This window comes from Podarcis erhardii, assembly GCF_964252035.2.
Source record: "Podarcis erhardii genome assembly, chromosome: 12".
Lineage (NCBI taxonomy): Eukaryota > Metazoa > Chordata > Lepidosauria > Squamata > Lacertidae > Podarcis > Podarcis erhardii.
Window position 1 is genome coordinate 16044090 of NC_138513.1, and position 19400 is coordinate 16063489.

Sequence of the window (19400 nt, forward strand, 5' to 3'; positions counted from 1 at the left end):
CAGTTCAGTGGTACTAACTTCCAGGTCAGTGAGTATAGGTTTGAAGCCTTAAGTTCCCTTTTTTCCATATTTCTCATATAGGAGATGTTTGAAATTGACAGTCCTTGAGCAGAATACCAAGATACAAACACAGAGCAGTTCCTGAAAAAAATCACCCATGTTTCACCCTTGAACCCTGACAAAGGCAGAAAATTTTAGAGAGCTGGAATTAATTGAGCAGGAAATGATGTTAATGGTTTAATCCTTTGCAAGCCTACTCAGAAGCAAGTCCCATTGAGTTCAATGGGGTTTACTCCCAGGTAAGCGAATATAGGATTGCAGCTGAAAAGAGATGAGGGATACATGGTAGAGTGTAAGACATTCTTTCCTGTGGTGTTGACACACTTTTTTTTTTTATCCCATGGTCCTCTCTGGTCAGATACTTTTTTCAGGTATTCTAAGGCACTACAATTAATAATCGAACCTGCAAACAGAGACAGTAACCAGAGAGGCAACAATTCCTGTATCACACCATTCTTCAGCACCCTTCAGAAATACCCATTGTCTCCAGATAGTTATGCCAGCTGCACTTAAAGGGGCAGTGTGCTGGTGGGAAACACCTTGCGTCTCCAGCTCAGAGGTGTACCAAAATGATAATCAGAACTGCTTACTTTGATAGTAGTAGTAGCCACCTGTGTAGGTGGCAGATGGGGCAGGGAGTGATTCTAGACATGCCCTTGGCAGGGAGAACTCCTCAGATGGAGAAGTGTGTGTGCAACCCACTCTATGTATGGTGTTATAAACAGCTCAGGGGTCTTTGAGCAAAGGGGTTAATTTTAGTTTTAGACTAAAGACTAGACCAAGTCTGAGATATTTCTTTTTATTGCAACGACAAAAGCATACAAAGTTCCTGCATTTTTTTAAAAAAACTTTAAGCTGCAATCCTGTATACACTTACCTGGAAATCAATAGAAATTAAATCTAGATTAGATGACCCTGCAGAGGATCACAGTGTCTTCAGAACTGAACATTATTTGTATGACAATATATTACCAAAAAAAAAAAAATATGCAATGATATATAATTTTAATGTTATCTAAGTGTTGCTGTCCGCAGTAATTGTGTGCAGTAAATGTGTGCATGCCAGACATACTGGCGATATGGACATATAGGGGAAGTCATTAATCCATACTAATGATGCATACCTCAGAGCAATGCCATGTATACTCTGGAGTCAATTCACATGGAGTTCATTACAGGGCCTAAGCCCAAGTAAAGGTGTAGAATAATGGAGCCTTTTGAGTGCTTAGCCATTGGCCTTAATGGTCTTTCATGTTTCTGAATGGAATTATTTACCGTATTTTTCGCTCTATAACACGCACCTGACCATAACACGCACATCGTTTTTAGAGGAGGAAAACAAGGGGAAAAACATTCTGAATGAAACAGTGGATGTATCATTTTTGGGCTTCATGCTGTGGCCACAGACATGTGATCTGATGGTGAATTTGGGGTGACCCAATGCAAAAATCCTGAATTCCTGTGGATCCATGCTTTGTAACCACGTTTTTGCACCATTGCAGCCCCAGGCAACAGTGGGTGCGTGATTTTTTTGGTTCAGGCTGTAGCCATGGACATGCTATGTGATCTGAGGGTGAATTTGGGATGATCCAATGCAAAGATCCTGAGAATCCCTGTGGATCCATGCTTTGTAACCACATTTTTGCACCATTGCAGCCCCAGGCAACAGTGGGTGCGTGGTTTTTTTTGGTGCAGGCTGTAGCCATGGACATGCTATGTGATCTGATGGTGAATTTGGGGTGACCCAATGCAAAGATCCTGAGAATCCCTGTGGATCCATGCTTTGTAACCACATTTTTGTACCATTGCAGCCCCAGGCAACAGTGGGTGTGTGATTTTTTTGGTGCAGGCTGTAGCCATGGACATGCTATGTGATCTGATGGTGAATTTGGGGTGACCCAATGCAAAGATCCTGAGGATCCATGTGGATCCATGCTTTTTAACCACGTTTTTGCACCATTGCAGCCCCAGGCAACAGTGGGTGCGTGATTTGGGGGGGGCAGGCTGTAGCCATGGACATGCTATGTGATCTGATGGTGAATTTGGGGTGACCCAATGCAAAGATCCTGAGGATCCATGTGGATCTATGCTTTGTAACCACATTTTAAGTGGGGAGCGAAGGAAAAACAAAGAAGGGACATGAGAGGGGTGTGCAGAGAAGCAGCTGGCTAAGAATGCAGGAGAGGGATTTAACGGAGGGAGGAAAGAAAGGCAAAAGTTTCCCCCCACCCAAGCCAGCCATATCTCTCTCTCTCTCTCCCTCCCCCTCTCTCTCTCCCTCCCCCCTCTCTCTCCCTCCCCCTCCCCCCCTCTCTCTCTCCCCCAGCAGCACCCGAGCACAGAGAGGAATTCCCCTCTGCTTGCCTGGAGGGGAGGGGCTTTCCCTGCTCTTTGTTCCGTTTGAGCAAACACAGCAACGAAACAGAGGAGGGTGGGCAGTAAGACCCTGAGGCAGAATGCAGGAAAGCAGCCACTTCCTCTTTTCAAGTTTCCCTTCTAGGAGACGCGCGATTTGATTTTTGCCTGCTTTTTCGGCTCCAGGGACCACACATTCGCTCTATAACACGCACAGACATTTCCCCTTCCTTTTTAGGAGAAAAAATCTGCGTGTTATAGAGGGAAAAATACGGTATATACTTATCAATCATGTTCCTGCATTTATAGATCATCACTCCCTGATTACCCTGGAGGAAAATTTCCATAAACTGTATTATAGAGCTGTAATGTACACTGACAGCCTGACTCCTCCTTTAGCCTCCTGTTTTATTAAACAAGAGCCCTGGCCAAAGTGCTCGTCATTGATTAATCTCAACAGATAAAGTATTTCAAATGTTTGAAATGCATTTTTAAAGGAAAAACTGATAGTTTTTCTTAGCTGAGTTTCTTAGCTTACAGCCACACATATCTTAACTAGTAATTGCTGATAAACAGGTGTTTAAATTATTCTGGCTGACGTGATTCATAGTTCTTACTATCATCAAAAGGGTCCTCTAAATTTCCATGGAACGTCAAAGGATCACAAGGATATCGTTCTCATTATGGTACAAACTTTATGCCCGGCGCTCATTAGATATTCCAAGAAAGGGACCTGATGATTCCATACGTACCAATTAAGAGACCTTATTAGTGCATTCAGCACTACATGTTAAACAGCATCAAACCAAAGGCAAATCATTAAACCAGTCGGGCACATCAAAAGCAACACTTAATGGGTTTAGTAGCTTTTTTGTTTTGTTTTATATAGATACATTGGTTGTGTTCACTCTGTTCAGAAAATTGCACTAATTGGTTGATTATTATTTTTAATGCTTCTGGTCTAAGTCCTATTATAGTTTTTATTTAACCCTTGAGGGTTTCCAGGTTTCTAGCTTACTAAGTGGCAGCTCTTATTGAGCCTTCATTCATTCAATCATTTGTTTATTCTCTTTATTTACAATGTTTGTAAAATGCTGCAGTTCAACATACGGTCTCCAAGTGGTTTACATAATAAAGCCAACAAGTAAAATGTCACAAAATTGTAAAAACAGACGTAAAATTGAAATCATGGGCGGGGGAGAGACCTTAAAAGATGACAACCGGATGTGAATTGAAATGATCTATCAATATAATGGAATCAACTCCTCATGAAAAAAAATTTAGAGGTCAATTCACAAAAAAGAAGGCATGGAGCCATTAACCCCATTCAGAAAATCCTGGAGAGCTCCTGCCACTCATTTACACGATACTGATCCAGATGAATCAATGGTCTGGTTCAGTATAAGATCGCTTCCTATGGCCTTCTAGTGATTGCTTCTCCCTCCTAGCATGCATTTCTTCAATGCCCCATAGAAAGTCACTGCCAAGCAAAGTTGTTAACAAATCCCAGTATTTTACAGAAACAAAATGATCTGTAAAAAACAAAACAAAAAAATGCAATGAAACTGGAGAATGGATAAATACCAATGAATCAGAACGTTGAAAAATGACTTGGTAATTTCATAAATCTTGTGACTTTTGAGATACACAGCCATTAAAATCAGACTGGGTTTTTTATTTTGCAGAGAACAGTGGAAAGTTGGCAGAAACTAACGTTTTGCAGTGAGGTAGGGAGGCGAACAAGTTGTAAATGACTCTAATGTCTTCCATATGTCACATTTTTACTTGGGGACTGGATCTGGAGTAATTAAAGGCATGTGAATTTCCTATAAAGACTGAACTTCACCAGCTTGACACTGGAAAATGCCATCAAATCTGAAGTCTTTAAACTGCTAAGTGTTTTCTCTCCCCACACCACCACCCAATTTGAAATTCTTGCATTTCGGACCATTTCTTCTTTAACAAAGGGAAATCTTATTTCCAGGGCTAAAAATAGCATTTACTATTACTATTACTATTACTATTATTATTCATGTAGTATAGAAACATTTCAAAATTATAAAACTATTCTAAAAACGGTCCTCATCTGTAGTATAATTTAATAATCATATTAAAGCATGAGTGGAAAACCTGTGGCTCTCCAAACGTTGTTGGACTATGGCACCCATCATTCTTGACCACTGGTGATACTGGTTGAGCTGGTGGGAGTTGGGAACCATCAACATTGAGAGCGCCACGGCAGCTTTTATTTTAAAAATAAAGAAATCAATTTATCCTAATATAATGCCATTACAGTTATAATATAATTACCATTATTTTAACCAATATAAGCATTTTTGTGTGTGTTTACCCCTGTCTTTTGTAGAACTGCATGACAAAATTTGGGGAAGTGCAAATTTTAAGTTTTAAAGTTCGTCTATTGGTGTGGGAAAGGCAAATAGTATAAATTTGTGTTACAATGCAGCCCAGATCCCACCTCCCCTAGTTAGAGGAGAAGGCGTGATGTGCAATTGAGGAGCAGAGCATGCTGTGGGTTATCAGGGGCTGGCAGGGCTCTGAAGAATGGGTGGCAGAGGATGAGGGCAAGAGGCTGATCCAGAGGCAGCAATTTATGGAGTTTTGCACTTGGCATGAGCCAGGGCTGGAAACCAGGGAAGAATCTGAGCAGGTGGAGACGGGAAGAGGAGGTGCAGGATGCAGAGCAGAAGTTGGGGCTGGAGGAAGAGATGGCACCTGAGATGGGGGGGCTAGAATCTCCTCCATCCCCTCATTTGCTGTTCCCCAGGACCAGGAGGGACTTGAAGAGACTAATACAGCAGCGACTTTTCTGTAGGAGAAGTTGCAGGTTGCTTTTGTGTGTGCCATCACGTGAGGGTGCTTAAAGTTTGGGTGTCGTGCTCACACTCTTGCTCTGGCAGCTTGGAGCACAAGAAGAAGAGGAGGAGTTTGGATTTGATTTCCCGCTTTATTACTACCCTAAGGAGTCCCAAAGCGGCTAACAATCTCCTTTCCCTTCCTCCCCCACAACAAACATTCTGTGAGGTGAGTGAGGCTGAGAGACTTCAGAGAAGTGCGACTAGCCCAAGGTCACCCAGCAGCTGCATGTGGAGGAGCGGGGAAGCGAACCCGGTTCACCAGATTACGAGTCCACTGTTCTTAACCACTACACCACGCTGGCTCTTCCCAGCACAAGCCTGGAAAGGGGATGCCAGCTGAGAGAAGGACAAGATCACTGCACCCACTGACACATTCGAAGGACAGCAGCAGCTTCTTTGCCATTCAAAACTGGATTACTCTCCATCACCAGATTTTAAGACGCTGCTATGAGCACCAATATAATCTATACACAGAGCACAGGTTGCTTTCAAAAGTAGTAAACTCAAACGCCCTTGCTCTCTGCCTTGCAGGGTAAGGGCTTGAGTCTGTCAGTTTTGCTGACAACCTCGGATCTGTGTAACAAATAGTTCTATGTATTATATAATCTCTTTCTGGGTTAGGTAGCTGCTCTTTCACATTTGTTTTACATTTACTTATACTTCACCACCTGGTTTAACATCAGTGATGGGCATCCAAATGGAAGTTTTATTTTGTGGGCATATCCACAAGGCAACTGTCCAGCATGCCCCCAGTTCGATTCTGTTATACGCAGCCAGAAACCAAGGCAGTCTACCAGGAAATATATTTTTCTCCCATGACACCATAATATACAGATAGTAGAAGGGTTATACAATAGTGACAGGTAACACCTCCAGGTACTTCTTAGAAGGAAACATGCAGAAAATCAGCTAAGCAGTAAGGAAATAATACAGCACCATCTACTGGTTGGAGAGGTCATTTACACCTTTGTATTTTACAAGTGTCGTTAAGATTGGACAGCCTCTGCTGGCCCTGAGTTTTTTCAGGGGCAAACTACTCCTGATGCCAGGTACATGTTTAAACAAGTGTGCTTAACCTTTTGCTTTTGTTTTAAAGAAAAAGGAACTGCAGAATCCCAACCTGGATTGGGCTGCATGCCTGTTTTCTGATGAAAAACGTACTTTAGTATATACTTTAAATTGAGATTATGCTCCAGATCAAGATTTGACCGCTTTTTCTCCAAAATAATGACACATGGTCACTAAGACCAACATTGAAGAAGCATGTGAAGCTTCAGGTGGTCCGCAGTGTGTCTGCATTAAATATATATATATGGAGAGAGAGAGATTTCTAGTTGTATTTTTATTGTTTCTTTTATATTGCATTTTATTGTATTAATATTTGGTGTTTAAGGAACAAAAAAGCAATTAAAAATCATACAGCATCTAGCACAGCGCATTACAACTGCTGCAACAGGAAGAAAAATTGTTAAGTGGTCTGTCAAGGCCCTCAGTAATTTTCGTGGCGTCCATTGGAGGGGGCAAAGTTTGAGAACCACTGGCATGGACTGAAACTTTTAAAGCATGTGTGAAATGTAGGGTTGGGCGAATAAGTGCTGCACAAAAATGCCAAAACTTAAAGAACTCAGCTAATTAGCTAGGTTCTTTAACATATTTACATTTATTTTTAAGTTTTTTTTCCCTTAAGAAATGTATTATTTTGAGTATGCCTTAGAGCAAGTGTCTCAAATGTGTAAGCTGTAATAAGAGAAAGCAACAACCAGTTTTGTACATTGCATATATCTTTGGCTTTATCTTTCTAGATAAACTGATAGCACCCTATCTGATCTCAGTGTCTCTTCATAACAAAGCTGGGATTTGTATTGGGAAGTCTGGCACCCAGGTTGTCCAATATGATGTCAACAGCTGTAAATTCCACAGTCTCAGCCTATCATCAGCATTGGTATATGGGTCTATTGAAGCACTAGAAGCAGGAATTCTTCCTTCAAGTAATTTGTGGCTTTTGCTTCTCTCTCGCTAGTCTAGCTGTGTGTGAAATAAAAACAACCAGATGTAATCAAACATAATATATCCTTTGCTTATCCTAACTTAATAGCAGACCCAAATGTTAATAAAACTTGGCTGTAATCCTAGCCATCTCTATTCAGAAGTGAGTCCCATTTAATTCAATGGGGCTTACTCCCAGATAAGTGGGGTTAGGTTATGATTGCAGCTCTTGTTGGAAATGTTCCTTGCTTTTCTCCACAAGAATCAAACTGATCTGAACACCCATTACTTAATTGTGATTGAATCTCATGCTATTTTCTGTTTCCCCCTAAAAACAGATATGAATTTTGCTGTCTGTTGCTGTATGTTAATACACAGACACCTGAAACTCACATGTGCTATTGTTTTGAAAATACAACCTTCCAAACATTTTTCACACCCCTTACACCCTCAGTCTTGTATGCAATACCCAGAGTTTATGGAAACAGCTGGTATTTTAAGCTGTTTCCAATAAAGCCAGATTTCCTCTACCAGGTGTCTTGAGCGAAACACCCATGGGGAGGACTTGCAATACTCAGAGGAGAATATTCAACACATAGATCAAATGCTGATTGATAGGATCAAGGGGAACAATTCTAGCTCTGAGCATATAGCGTTATACTGCATGAACTCATAAAGCAGAAACTTTAAGATCCTATTGCCCATTGACATGGAAATCTCTCCAGTATAAATAACGTGCCAAGCCTGACTCCTTTAGGAAGAAGGATGGGATAGGAATTTAATAAGTAAGTTGGTACAGTAGCTGACTTCAACACTCAGCAATGCTATATAATTGTCTTTACTACCAACAGCAGTGTTTGCAATGCATCACGTACGAGGTCACAGGTTTGTTCAGAAGGAAAAAAAACCAGACATGGGCAATTCACTGTTGTCTAATATTTGAAGATGGGAATGTGGAATTCTCCCAAACCTGTATTTTGGAGCAGGTTTACAATGAACACAATCTCATCCTTCCTTTCTTTAAGTTTTTTTTAAATAACTGCTCCCTACCCTTTTTCCTGAAGCTGTAACTCAACGCTTTCAAAATAGTCTTTTGCAATCCTCGCATAAGATCCTTAGAGGATTCTATGTTCGTTTGCAATTCTGGCGGGAATCTTTCCCAGACATTGTTTTTACTGAACCATAAAATTATGACTGTCTAGTAGCAGCATGTTCAGCCCCTGATTGTGGAACTGGAAAAGAAATGGGGAAAGATTCTCACCCTGCCCTTGAGCCACTTTCCATTTAACAGGGAGCCATATGCAGCCTGCCTTAAAACACAAGGAGTGCTTCTGCTCTGTTCAAGCCTCCAAAGATTGTGGAAATGAGATTTCTCAGGAGAACCTAGGGAGTGCAAATGTGATTGTATGGTTATGTTTATTTACCATAATCTGGGCATCTACCCAAACACAAGCCACAAGTAGTCAGATTTTGTTTCTCCCATTTTCCCAAATACCACTGCTGTTTATAACACAAAGCTTTAAGCGGTACTTGGCTACATGTCTGTATTCAGATAGCCATGCTCTTCTAGACCCTGTAGAGCTATAATGTTGTAAAAAATATTTGCCATGCCATTGATAGCAATAACAGAGCAATGATTTTGCTGGCTGGGAGAGCCACAAATGCAAGCTCAGCATCCTGGGATGTGTGCCAATCCTGTCTGGGTATGCTGCTGAAGTGACACATTTAGTCTCCTTAGAGGAATGCCAGTGTGCCAACTTGCATCCCTGGCACAGCATTTTCTAATGACAAACTTATGGAGTGGAACTGGTACCAACTCCAGAGGGAGATGCAAGCTGCTTTCCCTCGCTTCTTCAGTAACAATGCTGTTTTCAAGTTGTGAATGTACATTCTCAGGTTTTTGTTTTTAACTATTGCACTGTGGACTTGGGTGCCATTTTGAAATAGGTGTTGAAATGACAGATGCGCTTCATTTAGGAATCCCCATGAACTGCATTTTTAAGGACACTTTGAGCATAAGCTTATTGCTTTGATATAACTTCTAGGACTGAATAATTTTATTTATTGCTAGGATGGGATGTTCACAGACCACTGGCTGTTTTCACTTTCTCTTTTCCCATCTATATACTCACTGCTCATCTTGCCATGTGGATGTCACAGAATTTATGAAGCAATAATTGTGTCAGACTAGATGCAGAATTTGTTGAAGGCTGGATTACATTCTTTGCGATCTTAATACATCTGTGAAAGCAATTTGACTACTTCTGCAGAACAATGTGGGGGTGGGGGGCGGATTCCATCTTAGTTTCTTTTGTGGTTACAGTGGAATTGGCAAACATCACGGGGATTCTTCTGGCTTTAAAACTGTGGGATTCTGGAAGGTGTTTATTCTTGAAAGCAGTTAAATGTAGGGAGCTCAGCAGCAAATTAATTGATTCCCATTATATGCAGATGCAGGTCCTCCCTAGTCCTGCTAATTTGTGTTGGTCAAAGTTCTTTTAGCTACATATATTAATCAGATGTAGTTCCTTCCTTCCCTTCCTTCCTTCCTTCCTTCCTTCCTTCTTGCCCAAATCAGCAGCTGAGGTTGCAATCTCCAACAAGAGACCAGAGTAGGAAGAGGAACAATGATGTCCCCTTCTGCTCCCTTTCCCAGCTGCTTTTGGCCTTAAATAGAATAGATGTGGAGGGTACCAGTTCGTTTTCTTTTGCATGGCTGAAAGCATCAGCTTTGGAAATGGGAAGCTGGAGCACATCAATAAAGTTATGATTCACTTCCGCAAACGCATTCATGTTAACCTCACATTGAAGCCCAGCCTTCACATAAGGAAAGAAAACATCAAGGGGGAAACTACATATCATGAGTAGCTTAAACCTCATTTGGCAGGAATTGCTATACTGAAGAGCCAACCTCTCATTCATGGTTAGTTGGCCTAAATTGCTGCTAGAGTGCCTGTTCTGTGCTTTAGAAAGGATTGCTGGTGCACAGAAAGTGGATAACCCTGCTACCAAGTTGTTACCAGGTCCTCACATATTGAACTAGATGCAAGGCAGTTCAGTCCCATTTATTTGAATGGAACTGCTTAAAATCTCCAAATACATCTTCACAGACTAAAGAGTCTTGCAGACCCTAGTTAGACAAAGTACTTAGATGTTAGCTACGGTAATTTATTACTGTGGAGATAAGTGAAACTGAGGGCGAAACCACAATACCAAATTGATTACTTAATAATGGGGATTGGTGGATCCATCGAAACCTAGATTCTGCCTCACACCAAGGTCAAATCATTTCTCCACCTAGGCCAGTATATTCTATTCTGATTGGTGGCATCTCTGCTGGCTTTCAGGCAGAGAGCCTTTCTCGTCGCCTGCCAGTGATACCTGTGATTCCTTTTGAGCTGGAGATGCTGGAAACTGAGGCTGGGACCTTCTGAATTCAAAGTGTGCAGTCCGTCACATAACTGCACTTTTCCCAAATCTGAATGTGGCACACATGCTTGAAATGGCTTCCCATCCACTTGATCACTGTGAAAACAGGATACTTGACTATGTAGATCTTCTTGCATTTTTATAAGGGCCCTTCTTACATTCTTAGAATTGGCTCAAGCACATGCACAGTTCAGCCTACACCTATGACCTTGCAGCAAAGCTTTTGGAAAAAGTAATGAGCAATAGTGTCATGAATGTGAGCTGAGCTGCAGGAGTAAGGTGTGTGCTTGATCCATCCCATGAACCACTTTGTCCTACACTAAGTTCTATATTGATCCTCACAACCCATATTCTCAGAATATCAGGTTTTTAACTGGTTCATTTTAAACAGCTTAAATCCTAGTGTTTCAGCTTCAGCTGGGCTGTGTATCAAGCAGCTGATCAGCTAAATTTAGAAAGCAGCTGGCAGCTTTGTGTGCCTTCTTTCTTTCAGTTAACTTTTCAATAAATATTTCACAAATTGGGGAAAGGACTATCTATGTAAACAATAAGCGCTCATGAGCAATCCCAGGAGGTGCAAGAACCCACAAGTATCACCCTGACCTACGAGAAATACTGTTGCTCTAATCTGAAAGACTGCAGCAAACAGTTATGCTATATTCATAGACACACATGTGTAGGAAAACCTTGATTCATTCTCTTCTTCTTTTTTTCAAGGCAGGGCAATTGTAAATCCACCTTTCTGATCTCTTTTTGAGCCATCTTAACCACATGAAACATCTGCAAAACTGTCTCAGAGTGAACATTTCCTCTTTTTGTTTCCTTGCCTTTGAAAAAGGACAGTGAAGCTAATATGCTGATCAATGGCTACTAGAGCATCCGACGTATAAGAGGAAATGCTGTTAGAACAATATTTCACATATGTTAATGTTTACAGTACCATTAGGGTCAGTCTTATTTTCTGTTTGATATATACCAAAGCTGGCATACAGTTTTAGCCAGTGAGGTAATGCCATTTTTAATTTAGAGAGCCTTTAGCTGTCCACTTTAACTAGTGATATCATCTTTGCAGTTGTCTCCTGAGATCTCATGTAAACATAAGTAATGGGCCACAGACAGTTTGGAACTGCATTGTTAAAGGTGGCACTGGTCATTGTAAGGACATTTTCCCCCCTCAGCTCACTTCAGAATTGTCAGATATAGTTTACATTACTGCCATTACAACAACAACAAAATCCTCCATACATACATTGATATAATTTGGGCCATTTCAGTGTGCATAGCAAATGGGACAAAATGGCCAGAACAAATTAATGCAACAAATTAATGTCAGTTATAGTGGGATAATGAAAAGAAAATGAGATTGTGGGGTGGGAGGGAAGCTAGTAGATGGGTTTTAAAAGCCGACATAATGGAGCAGAAAGAAATAAAAGATTTGCCATACTCGTCCATTTCTAGGTATTAGAAAGGGGCTCAAATCAACATGTGGACATGCCATTTCATGACTTTCCAGCATCCTTCTGACAGCCTAGTTCCAGTCCTTCACTCCTAGGATCAGCCTATCTTTTCCCTGTTTTGCCTTGATATTTGAGATTAGTTTTTAAAAACTAATTATATTTGTAGATGCAGTGTAGGTTGTAGTGTTGCTTTGCAGGGTTAAAAAAAAGTTCGCATTTACGTCATTGGATCTGTACACCTAAATAATTACACATCCTAATATTAATAATGTTGATGTAGTACAGGAAAAGTTGGAGTCTCTGAGTTGTGGTTGTAAACTGTCTCTTGTTGTACATGGCCAGAAGCAATCCACTCCCCTTCCACAGTAGTTAGCAAGAACAAAAATTATGGTGGTCATTACGATGTATGGGTTTCTTTGTACAAAAGCAAAACAGGAGATCTGTAGTAATGAGGGAGCAGTAGACGAAACAATGGCCAGGAAGGGGGACATGAACAGGAAGAGGAAAATTACACGACATCTGTCCAGCTAATTGTTGGTAGAGCTATAATTATTTAATGAAGTATAAACCAGTGGCAGGCAGTCTTTCCTCAGTTCCAAAAATACAAGATTTCTTCGTGTGGGTTTGAGAATTGTAGTTCCCAGAACCAGCTGTGGCAGAGTTACTTGGAAATTCAACTATCCCCCTTCTGAAAGTAAGCATGATCTGGATGTAAACTACATAAAACATTTGCAAAAAAAACAAATGGGAGAATGGACCCAAACTGAGAAGACAGTCATCTGATAAATGATGGTTTGGTTGGGTGATCTGGTCCCATAGTTCATAGTAACCAATTTGGACATCTGGTCTGCTGAATGCTGAGTGCACATGCTTGGAATCTTATAAAATCTCATTTTACACTGCCAAGATAGAGCAGAACTGTTTTGGACAATTGCGACTTAACTTGTAATACATCATGGCATTATACAAATGGGTTACATAATTTAAAACTTGTTTAAACTTTTGCTTGGAGAAAAGTAAGAAAGTTGAGAGATTGTTGGTTATGGTGGAACCCAGGCAGACAAAATTGTCTACCACCACAAGCATGTGGTCACCAATGTTGTAATGCTTGTGAATATCAATTGATGAAAACAGGGGACGGGAAGAGAATGCTCTTGTACTCAGGCCCCTGCTTGTTTCCTACAGGCATCTGGTTGGCCACTGTGAGAATGTGATGCTGGACTGGATGGGTCTGTGGCCTGATCCAACAGGCTCTTCTCTTGCTGTTATGACATGAACATTGCCAGTGTGAACACAAAAACAACAAATACACTTAAAACAAGACTAAAGCGCTAACAAGGGGGCACTAATGGTAAAGACACATTTATCCCCCTGGGAAAGCCTGTTGACACAAAAAATGCCTTCACTTGTTTCCAGAAAGTGCATATAGCAGGCATCAATTGTATCTCGACAGGAATTCTATTCCACAGAACAGGGGCAGTCACACCAAAAGCCCTGCCCCACGTTGCTGTGGATTGAGCTTCTATGATCTCTGGAACTTGCCCTCAGACCACAGTGATCAACTGGGCATATATCCTGCCCTTCCTCCTGAAGGAACTCAGGACAGCAAATGCAATAATAATAATAATAATAATAATAATAATAATAATAATAATAATAATAATAGAAAGCATTCTAAAGCATTTAAAATGAGATGAAGTTCTTTTGAGGATTACTGCAATAGCACATTGGGAAATTCGAGAAATAACAAGCCCATAGCCTTCCTTGGTGTGCAGAACCAGTTATGTGATTCTTTTGGTCCTGGCCATTGACCCATAAATTTTTTAGCTGCTGATTTCACTCTTATACTTAGGTAAACTTCCAATATCAATAAGGGAGGGGGCATAACTCCTTAGTAGAATCTGTGTCTTGCATTGAAAAGGTTTTGGGTTCAGTCCTCAGTATCTATGGTTGAAAGGTTCTCTGGTGGTGAAGTCCTGCTCTACGGCACTGAAGACCTGCCTGGAGTCAGAGTGAACCACTTTAAGCTAGATAGAGTAATGGCTGAGTTTGTATAAGGCAGATACGCATTTTCAATCAATGCAATATTCATCTCTTATCCTTTCATTTGGAGTTTATTATACAGAAGTGTATTTTAACATGCCCATGCAGATGAAACAGTAGGATATAAATTATCATTATTGTGTTCTGTATGAATATAATCAATCCAGTCACTTAGATTAGACATTTCAAAATAAAACTTAAAGCCGGGTTCTTTTTTGAGTGTGCAACAGATCTAATGTTATACAGATATTTCAAGTGATGTGATGCAAAAAGGATATGTGCTAAGATATACAGTGGAGTAGTAAAGAGCGCTAAATATTTAGAGCTTCATAAATTATTCTCTGGACCTATGTTTAGAGAGCTACATACAGAAATTAAAGTATTATGCAGAAATTAAAGCTGAAAAGGCATTTTAGAATTCAGGCGAGAACTTCACCATTTGAAAAGAACGCTGTGTATTATGTATTGATAACAATGCTGCTATAGACAAAGGATGCAATTTAATAATACAGAATTGTACTCATGAGATTTCCTTTTTCTTGTTAATTGGTTACTTTAGCTGACATTGTCTGTAAGCATAATGGGCACCATTCTTCCTAATAGTTCTATGTTGCCAGATGATGTCTACAGACATGATGTAGTCCATTTTAATTATTGCATTTTGCTTACATCTCTCAGAATAACGCAGCTTCCAAACATGCTAGCATTTTTCTTCATTATGTATGCTGCATGGCTATGGTTCCTAAATTAATTAGCTCTCTTTTCTTTCCTGGAAGTTAAAAGTTTCTTTCTTCAATTTATCTACCAGGTACGATTATGTTGAAGTGATTGATGGAGACAACGCAAATGGCCGAGTATGGGGAAAGTTTTGCGGCAAGATCGCCCCTCCTCCTGTGATATCTACAGGACCATACCTCTTAATCAAGTTTGTCTCTGATTATGAAACTCATGGAGCAGGCTTTTCCATTCGCTATGAAATTTTCAAAAAAGGTGAGCAAAAATAATTTAAGGTTGTTTTGTCACGCTAATTATTTCAAGCCTAAAATATTAACAGTAGGGATTGTTCAAACTGAAGAGGCCTAGTATTGGGGATGGGGGTAATTAAAATAGCAATTTGTAACGGATCAGTGGCAAGCGTGTTGTATTAATGGGAATCCTGTGTTCAAATGTCTACTCACCCATGGAGCTCAGAGAGTAACTGTAGTTAAGTTGCTATCTCTTAGCCTATCTTGATGAAAACATATTTACCATTCATATCTTCTAGCATTCTGTTTTCAGTAGTGTTTTTATGGAAATCATACAAGAAAGTCATGATGGTTATAAACTTCCTTTATTGGAGGGGTGGGGAACTGGTGACCCTCCAGATATTGTTGCACTATAACTCACATCACCACTGACCGTTGACCATGTTGCCTTTGCTGATGGGTGTTAAAGTCTGAAGACCTCTGGAGGACCACAGGTTGCCCACACTTGCTCTGTTCCCTTATCCCTAACAGAAATAATCCTTTTGCTGCTTATGACAGGACATGCTTAAATCGCTATGTCTTTGTTCACATGTTATATTAAACCATAATTGATGCTGAACTATGGTTTAACACAAACAAGCAGCTTTGTTGACGATACTGCTCCAGGAGCAAGAAATCATAAGCTTTGGTTTGCTGTTTGATCTAAATCCAAACAAGCCAAGAACATTGTGCCAGGATTGAACTTGTGCACCAGCAAACGGCTTGTTCACATTAAACTTCAAGGCACTTTTTTTAGACCTCTGCTGTTGTTTAAAACTGCCAATTTCCTCTCATTTCCCTCCATCCCTGCTTTATTCAAACTTCTGATGTTGTTTGAAACCATAATGTTTCCCCTCTCGGTGTCTTCCCTTTCTTACTCCCATACCATACTCACTGCTGTTGTGCAACCTGCCTTTAGTTTTGCTCCTCAACCCAGCCCTGACTTCATTCAAATCCAGGTTTGTGCTGTGGCACTGCAAATCCTCCAATGGGAGCTGTGTGGCGACATTCTTACATTTTCATTAAATAAAGAGATAAAGTTCATGTACCTAAAGGGAAGTGTTGGCTGAGAAAAAAATATGTTTAATTAAATGTGTAATTAAAAACCATTCTGCTATTATTGGATTTGTTAAGTTTAGTTCCAAGACCTCTCTTCCAGTATACTGGCAATTAGCTCTTTTGTTCCATTATTGAATAAATTTATAAAAATAATCCACTGGTTTATTTAGTTAATTAGTTTTGCATTTTCACATCCTTCCTACTATTAGGATTCTGTGCTACTGTACTACTCGTAGTACTGTAATACTGATAGCATTCAGCAATATTCTCACAGTAATTAACACTGATCACTATTTTCTTAAATTTATCTGGTGTCACCTCATCCACTATTCCTAATAACAAAACTGTGGAGTCCAAGAGCAATGTTGTTGATATTTTTAAAGCAAACACACACACACACACACACACACACACACACACACTTTACTTAGAATTTTTATAATAGTGACTGTTTGCTATGTGGTTTATAACCTATATCCTAGGGTGAGAATAAAGCAGGGAGGGGGGCAACCATGTATGCCACCTTAAGCGCTTTGGAGGAAAGGTGGAACATAAATGAAATAATAAATACAATAAAACATTTCAGTTTTTATTAATGAGGTAAGCTTTGCAGTTGATAAGTTATTCTGTCCACTCAGGATTCCCACAGAAAACAAAGGGAGCAGATAATGAAGAACATAATCAGAGCATTTCTGCTAAGGAAGTGGGTGGTGGGTGTTGGTTTGCAAGCCCCCTCCATAGAGGTTGGCCCCTCTCACTGTCCTCGGAGCTTGCATACCGGTAACCTCCTCTGGCTGATATCCAGATAGACCAGGGAGATTTTGATAGGCGACATTTTCCCAAGCGTGGGGAAATGCACAACCCCTCCCTCCTGCTTCCGCAGGGGAAAGAAAATAAGTCAGAAATCTATTTACATGATGTTTATTTCTGACATTACAGCACTAGAGAAAAACACGTCCTTTCAGTTCAGTTCTTTCAGCACGTCTGACAAACTTCCTGAACATGCGCAGTTGGAAGGTTTCAAGTTACACTCTTCACAAAGACTTATCCAGCCTGTGAACATCCTGGGAAATTCTTCTTTCCCACAGATAGCCGCATCATGTGATGTCAACAATCTGGCTGTCTGCAGCAGTGATGTTTCCATATACTGACAGTGGGTGGTACGTAACATAGGTTTTCAAGCAACACCTCACACCTAGCATGCTCTGGGTATAAGCTTTCGTGCACATGCACACTTCTTCAGATACACTGAAACAGAAGTCACCAGACCCTAATATATAGTGGGAGGGTGGGGTGTGGGTTTTCTCAGAAGGGTAGTAGGAGATGGGTGATTGACTCAAAGGTATGGTAAACCTGTTGACGACTGTTAACGACTGCAATTAGTCCTACAGGAAAAAGCAAGGGAAAGTATGCAGATGAACAAAAATAGCTTTAGCATATGTAATGAGACAAGAGTCCAATATGTCTATTCAGACCAGGTCACACCATAGTTTTCAGGGTCTGATAACTTCTGTTTCAGTGTATCTGAAGAAGTGTGCATGCACATGAAAGCTTATACCCAGAATAAACTTTGTTGTTGTTTAGTCGTTTAGTTGCGTCCGACTCTTCGTGACCCCATGGAGCAGAGCACGCCAGGCACTCCTGTCTTCCACTGCCTCCTGCAGTTTGGTCAAACTCATGTTGGTAGCTTCAAGAACACTGCCCAACCATCTCGTCCTCTGTCGTCCCCTTCTCCTTTCACCCTCAATCTTTCCCAAAGAACAAACTTAGTTGGTCTCTAGGGTGTTACTGGACAATTTTTTATTTATTTTGACTGCGTCAGACCAACACGGCTTCCTACCTAAACCTAGCATGCTGTGAGTGAATGCTGTACTACTAGAATGCAACCCTGAGGGTAGCAGGAAGGTTTTCCACTATTAGAAGGACTGGCAAATGGTCCCTAGTCTCCCTGCTCTTTGGTCAAATCTTTATTGACTGGCCACTGAGTAACAGTGAGATCATTTTTTGGCACAAGCTTTGGCTGTACTTGGAAGCAGACTAATGACACATTCAGAAGCCGAGAGAGTCCTCTAACCAAAACTAGATAATTAATGAATAAAGTAAACCCCGAGGGTCTTAACTTTTATAGGAACAAAGGTTTTCCTTCCACAACAAAAGCATTTAGATTCTTAGAGACCGCAATTCCAGCGCCTTGCCAATTAAGCAATGGACTTTTAAGGTTGGTATGCACTGGGAAAACTACTGAAAGAGCCTCTACATAAGCCATTTGCAAAAGTGAGCATTTTCAATGGGGCCCTTTCCCCTTGACATTTCAGTGACAACTCAGCAGTTTCATGCATTTATTTCCTCGTATAATCCTTTAAATCTCCTTCTGAAAGGCATTAGTTACATTAAGGCAACATTATAAATGAGAATTCGCACACACAAAAGTCAGAATATTGAAAGTTATAGGTCCCAAAGTAATTCTAACTCAAGTTTATGCCACAATATATCAAAGTGGAAATGATATTGTCATGTACAGAGATGGAAAAGATTGCACATGTATTTGTGGTCTAAGAGTTACAGTTACCGTGAAACACAGAGTTCACGTTTACTTTTCATCTAAACATTTTAATGCATCCAAATTAATGGTGAATTAATAAATTTACTGAATACAAAATCTCTTATCTAGTGTTCATCTATTAAATTATTGTATTGGGTACGTTATAAAGTCAGGCTTGACCGTCACTGCCTGTCCAGACACCAGGTGGCTTGAACAGGTAATTCTAGCAGCAGAAGTACCTTATTCTCTGTTCCACCATAATTACACCGGCAGTGGAAACTATTTGCCTGATCCTTCCTGGTCTGCAGCACCACCCAGATTTTGGCTATAAAGTTGTTCTGTGTGTAATCAGCCCAGCTCTGTTGGCTCCCCAGACCACGGGCAGTGGGAGTCAGTTTAGGTGTGTGAGATAGGTAAAGGCAAAGGTACCCCTGCCCGTACGGGCCAGTCGTGTCCGACTCTAGGGTTGTGCGCTCATCTCACTTAAGAGGCCGGGAGCCAGCGCTGTCGGGAGACACTTCCGGGTCACGTGGCCAGTGTGACGAAGCTGCTCTGGCGAGCCAGCACCAGCGCAGCACACGGAAACGCC

At 40.7% G+C, this 19400-nt stretch overlaps 1 protein-coding gene across 3 annotated transcripts in view; it reads left to right on the forward strand.

Moving 5' to 3' along the window:
* Positions 1-19400, forward strand: part of NRP1 (neuropilin 1) — a 127956-nt gene that overhangs the window by 35785 nt on the left and 72771 nt on the right. For all 3 annotated transcript variants that reach the window (XM_081834238.1, XM_081834236.1, XM_081834237.1), the window contains exon 3: positions 15015-15196. In XM_081834238.1, the coding sequence (XP_081690364.1) occupies positions 15015-15196 (182 nt within the window). The remainder of the gene's footprint in view (positions 1-15014; positions 15197-19400) is intronic.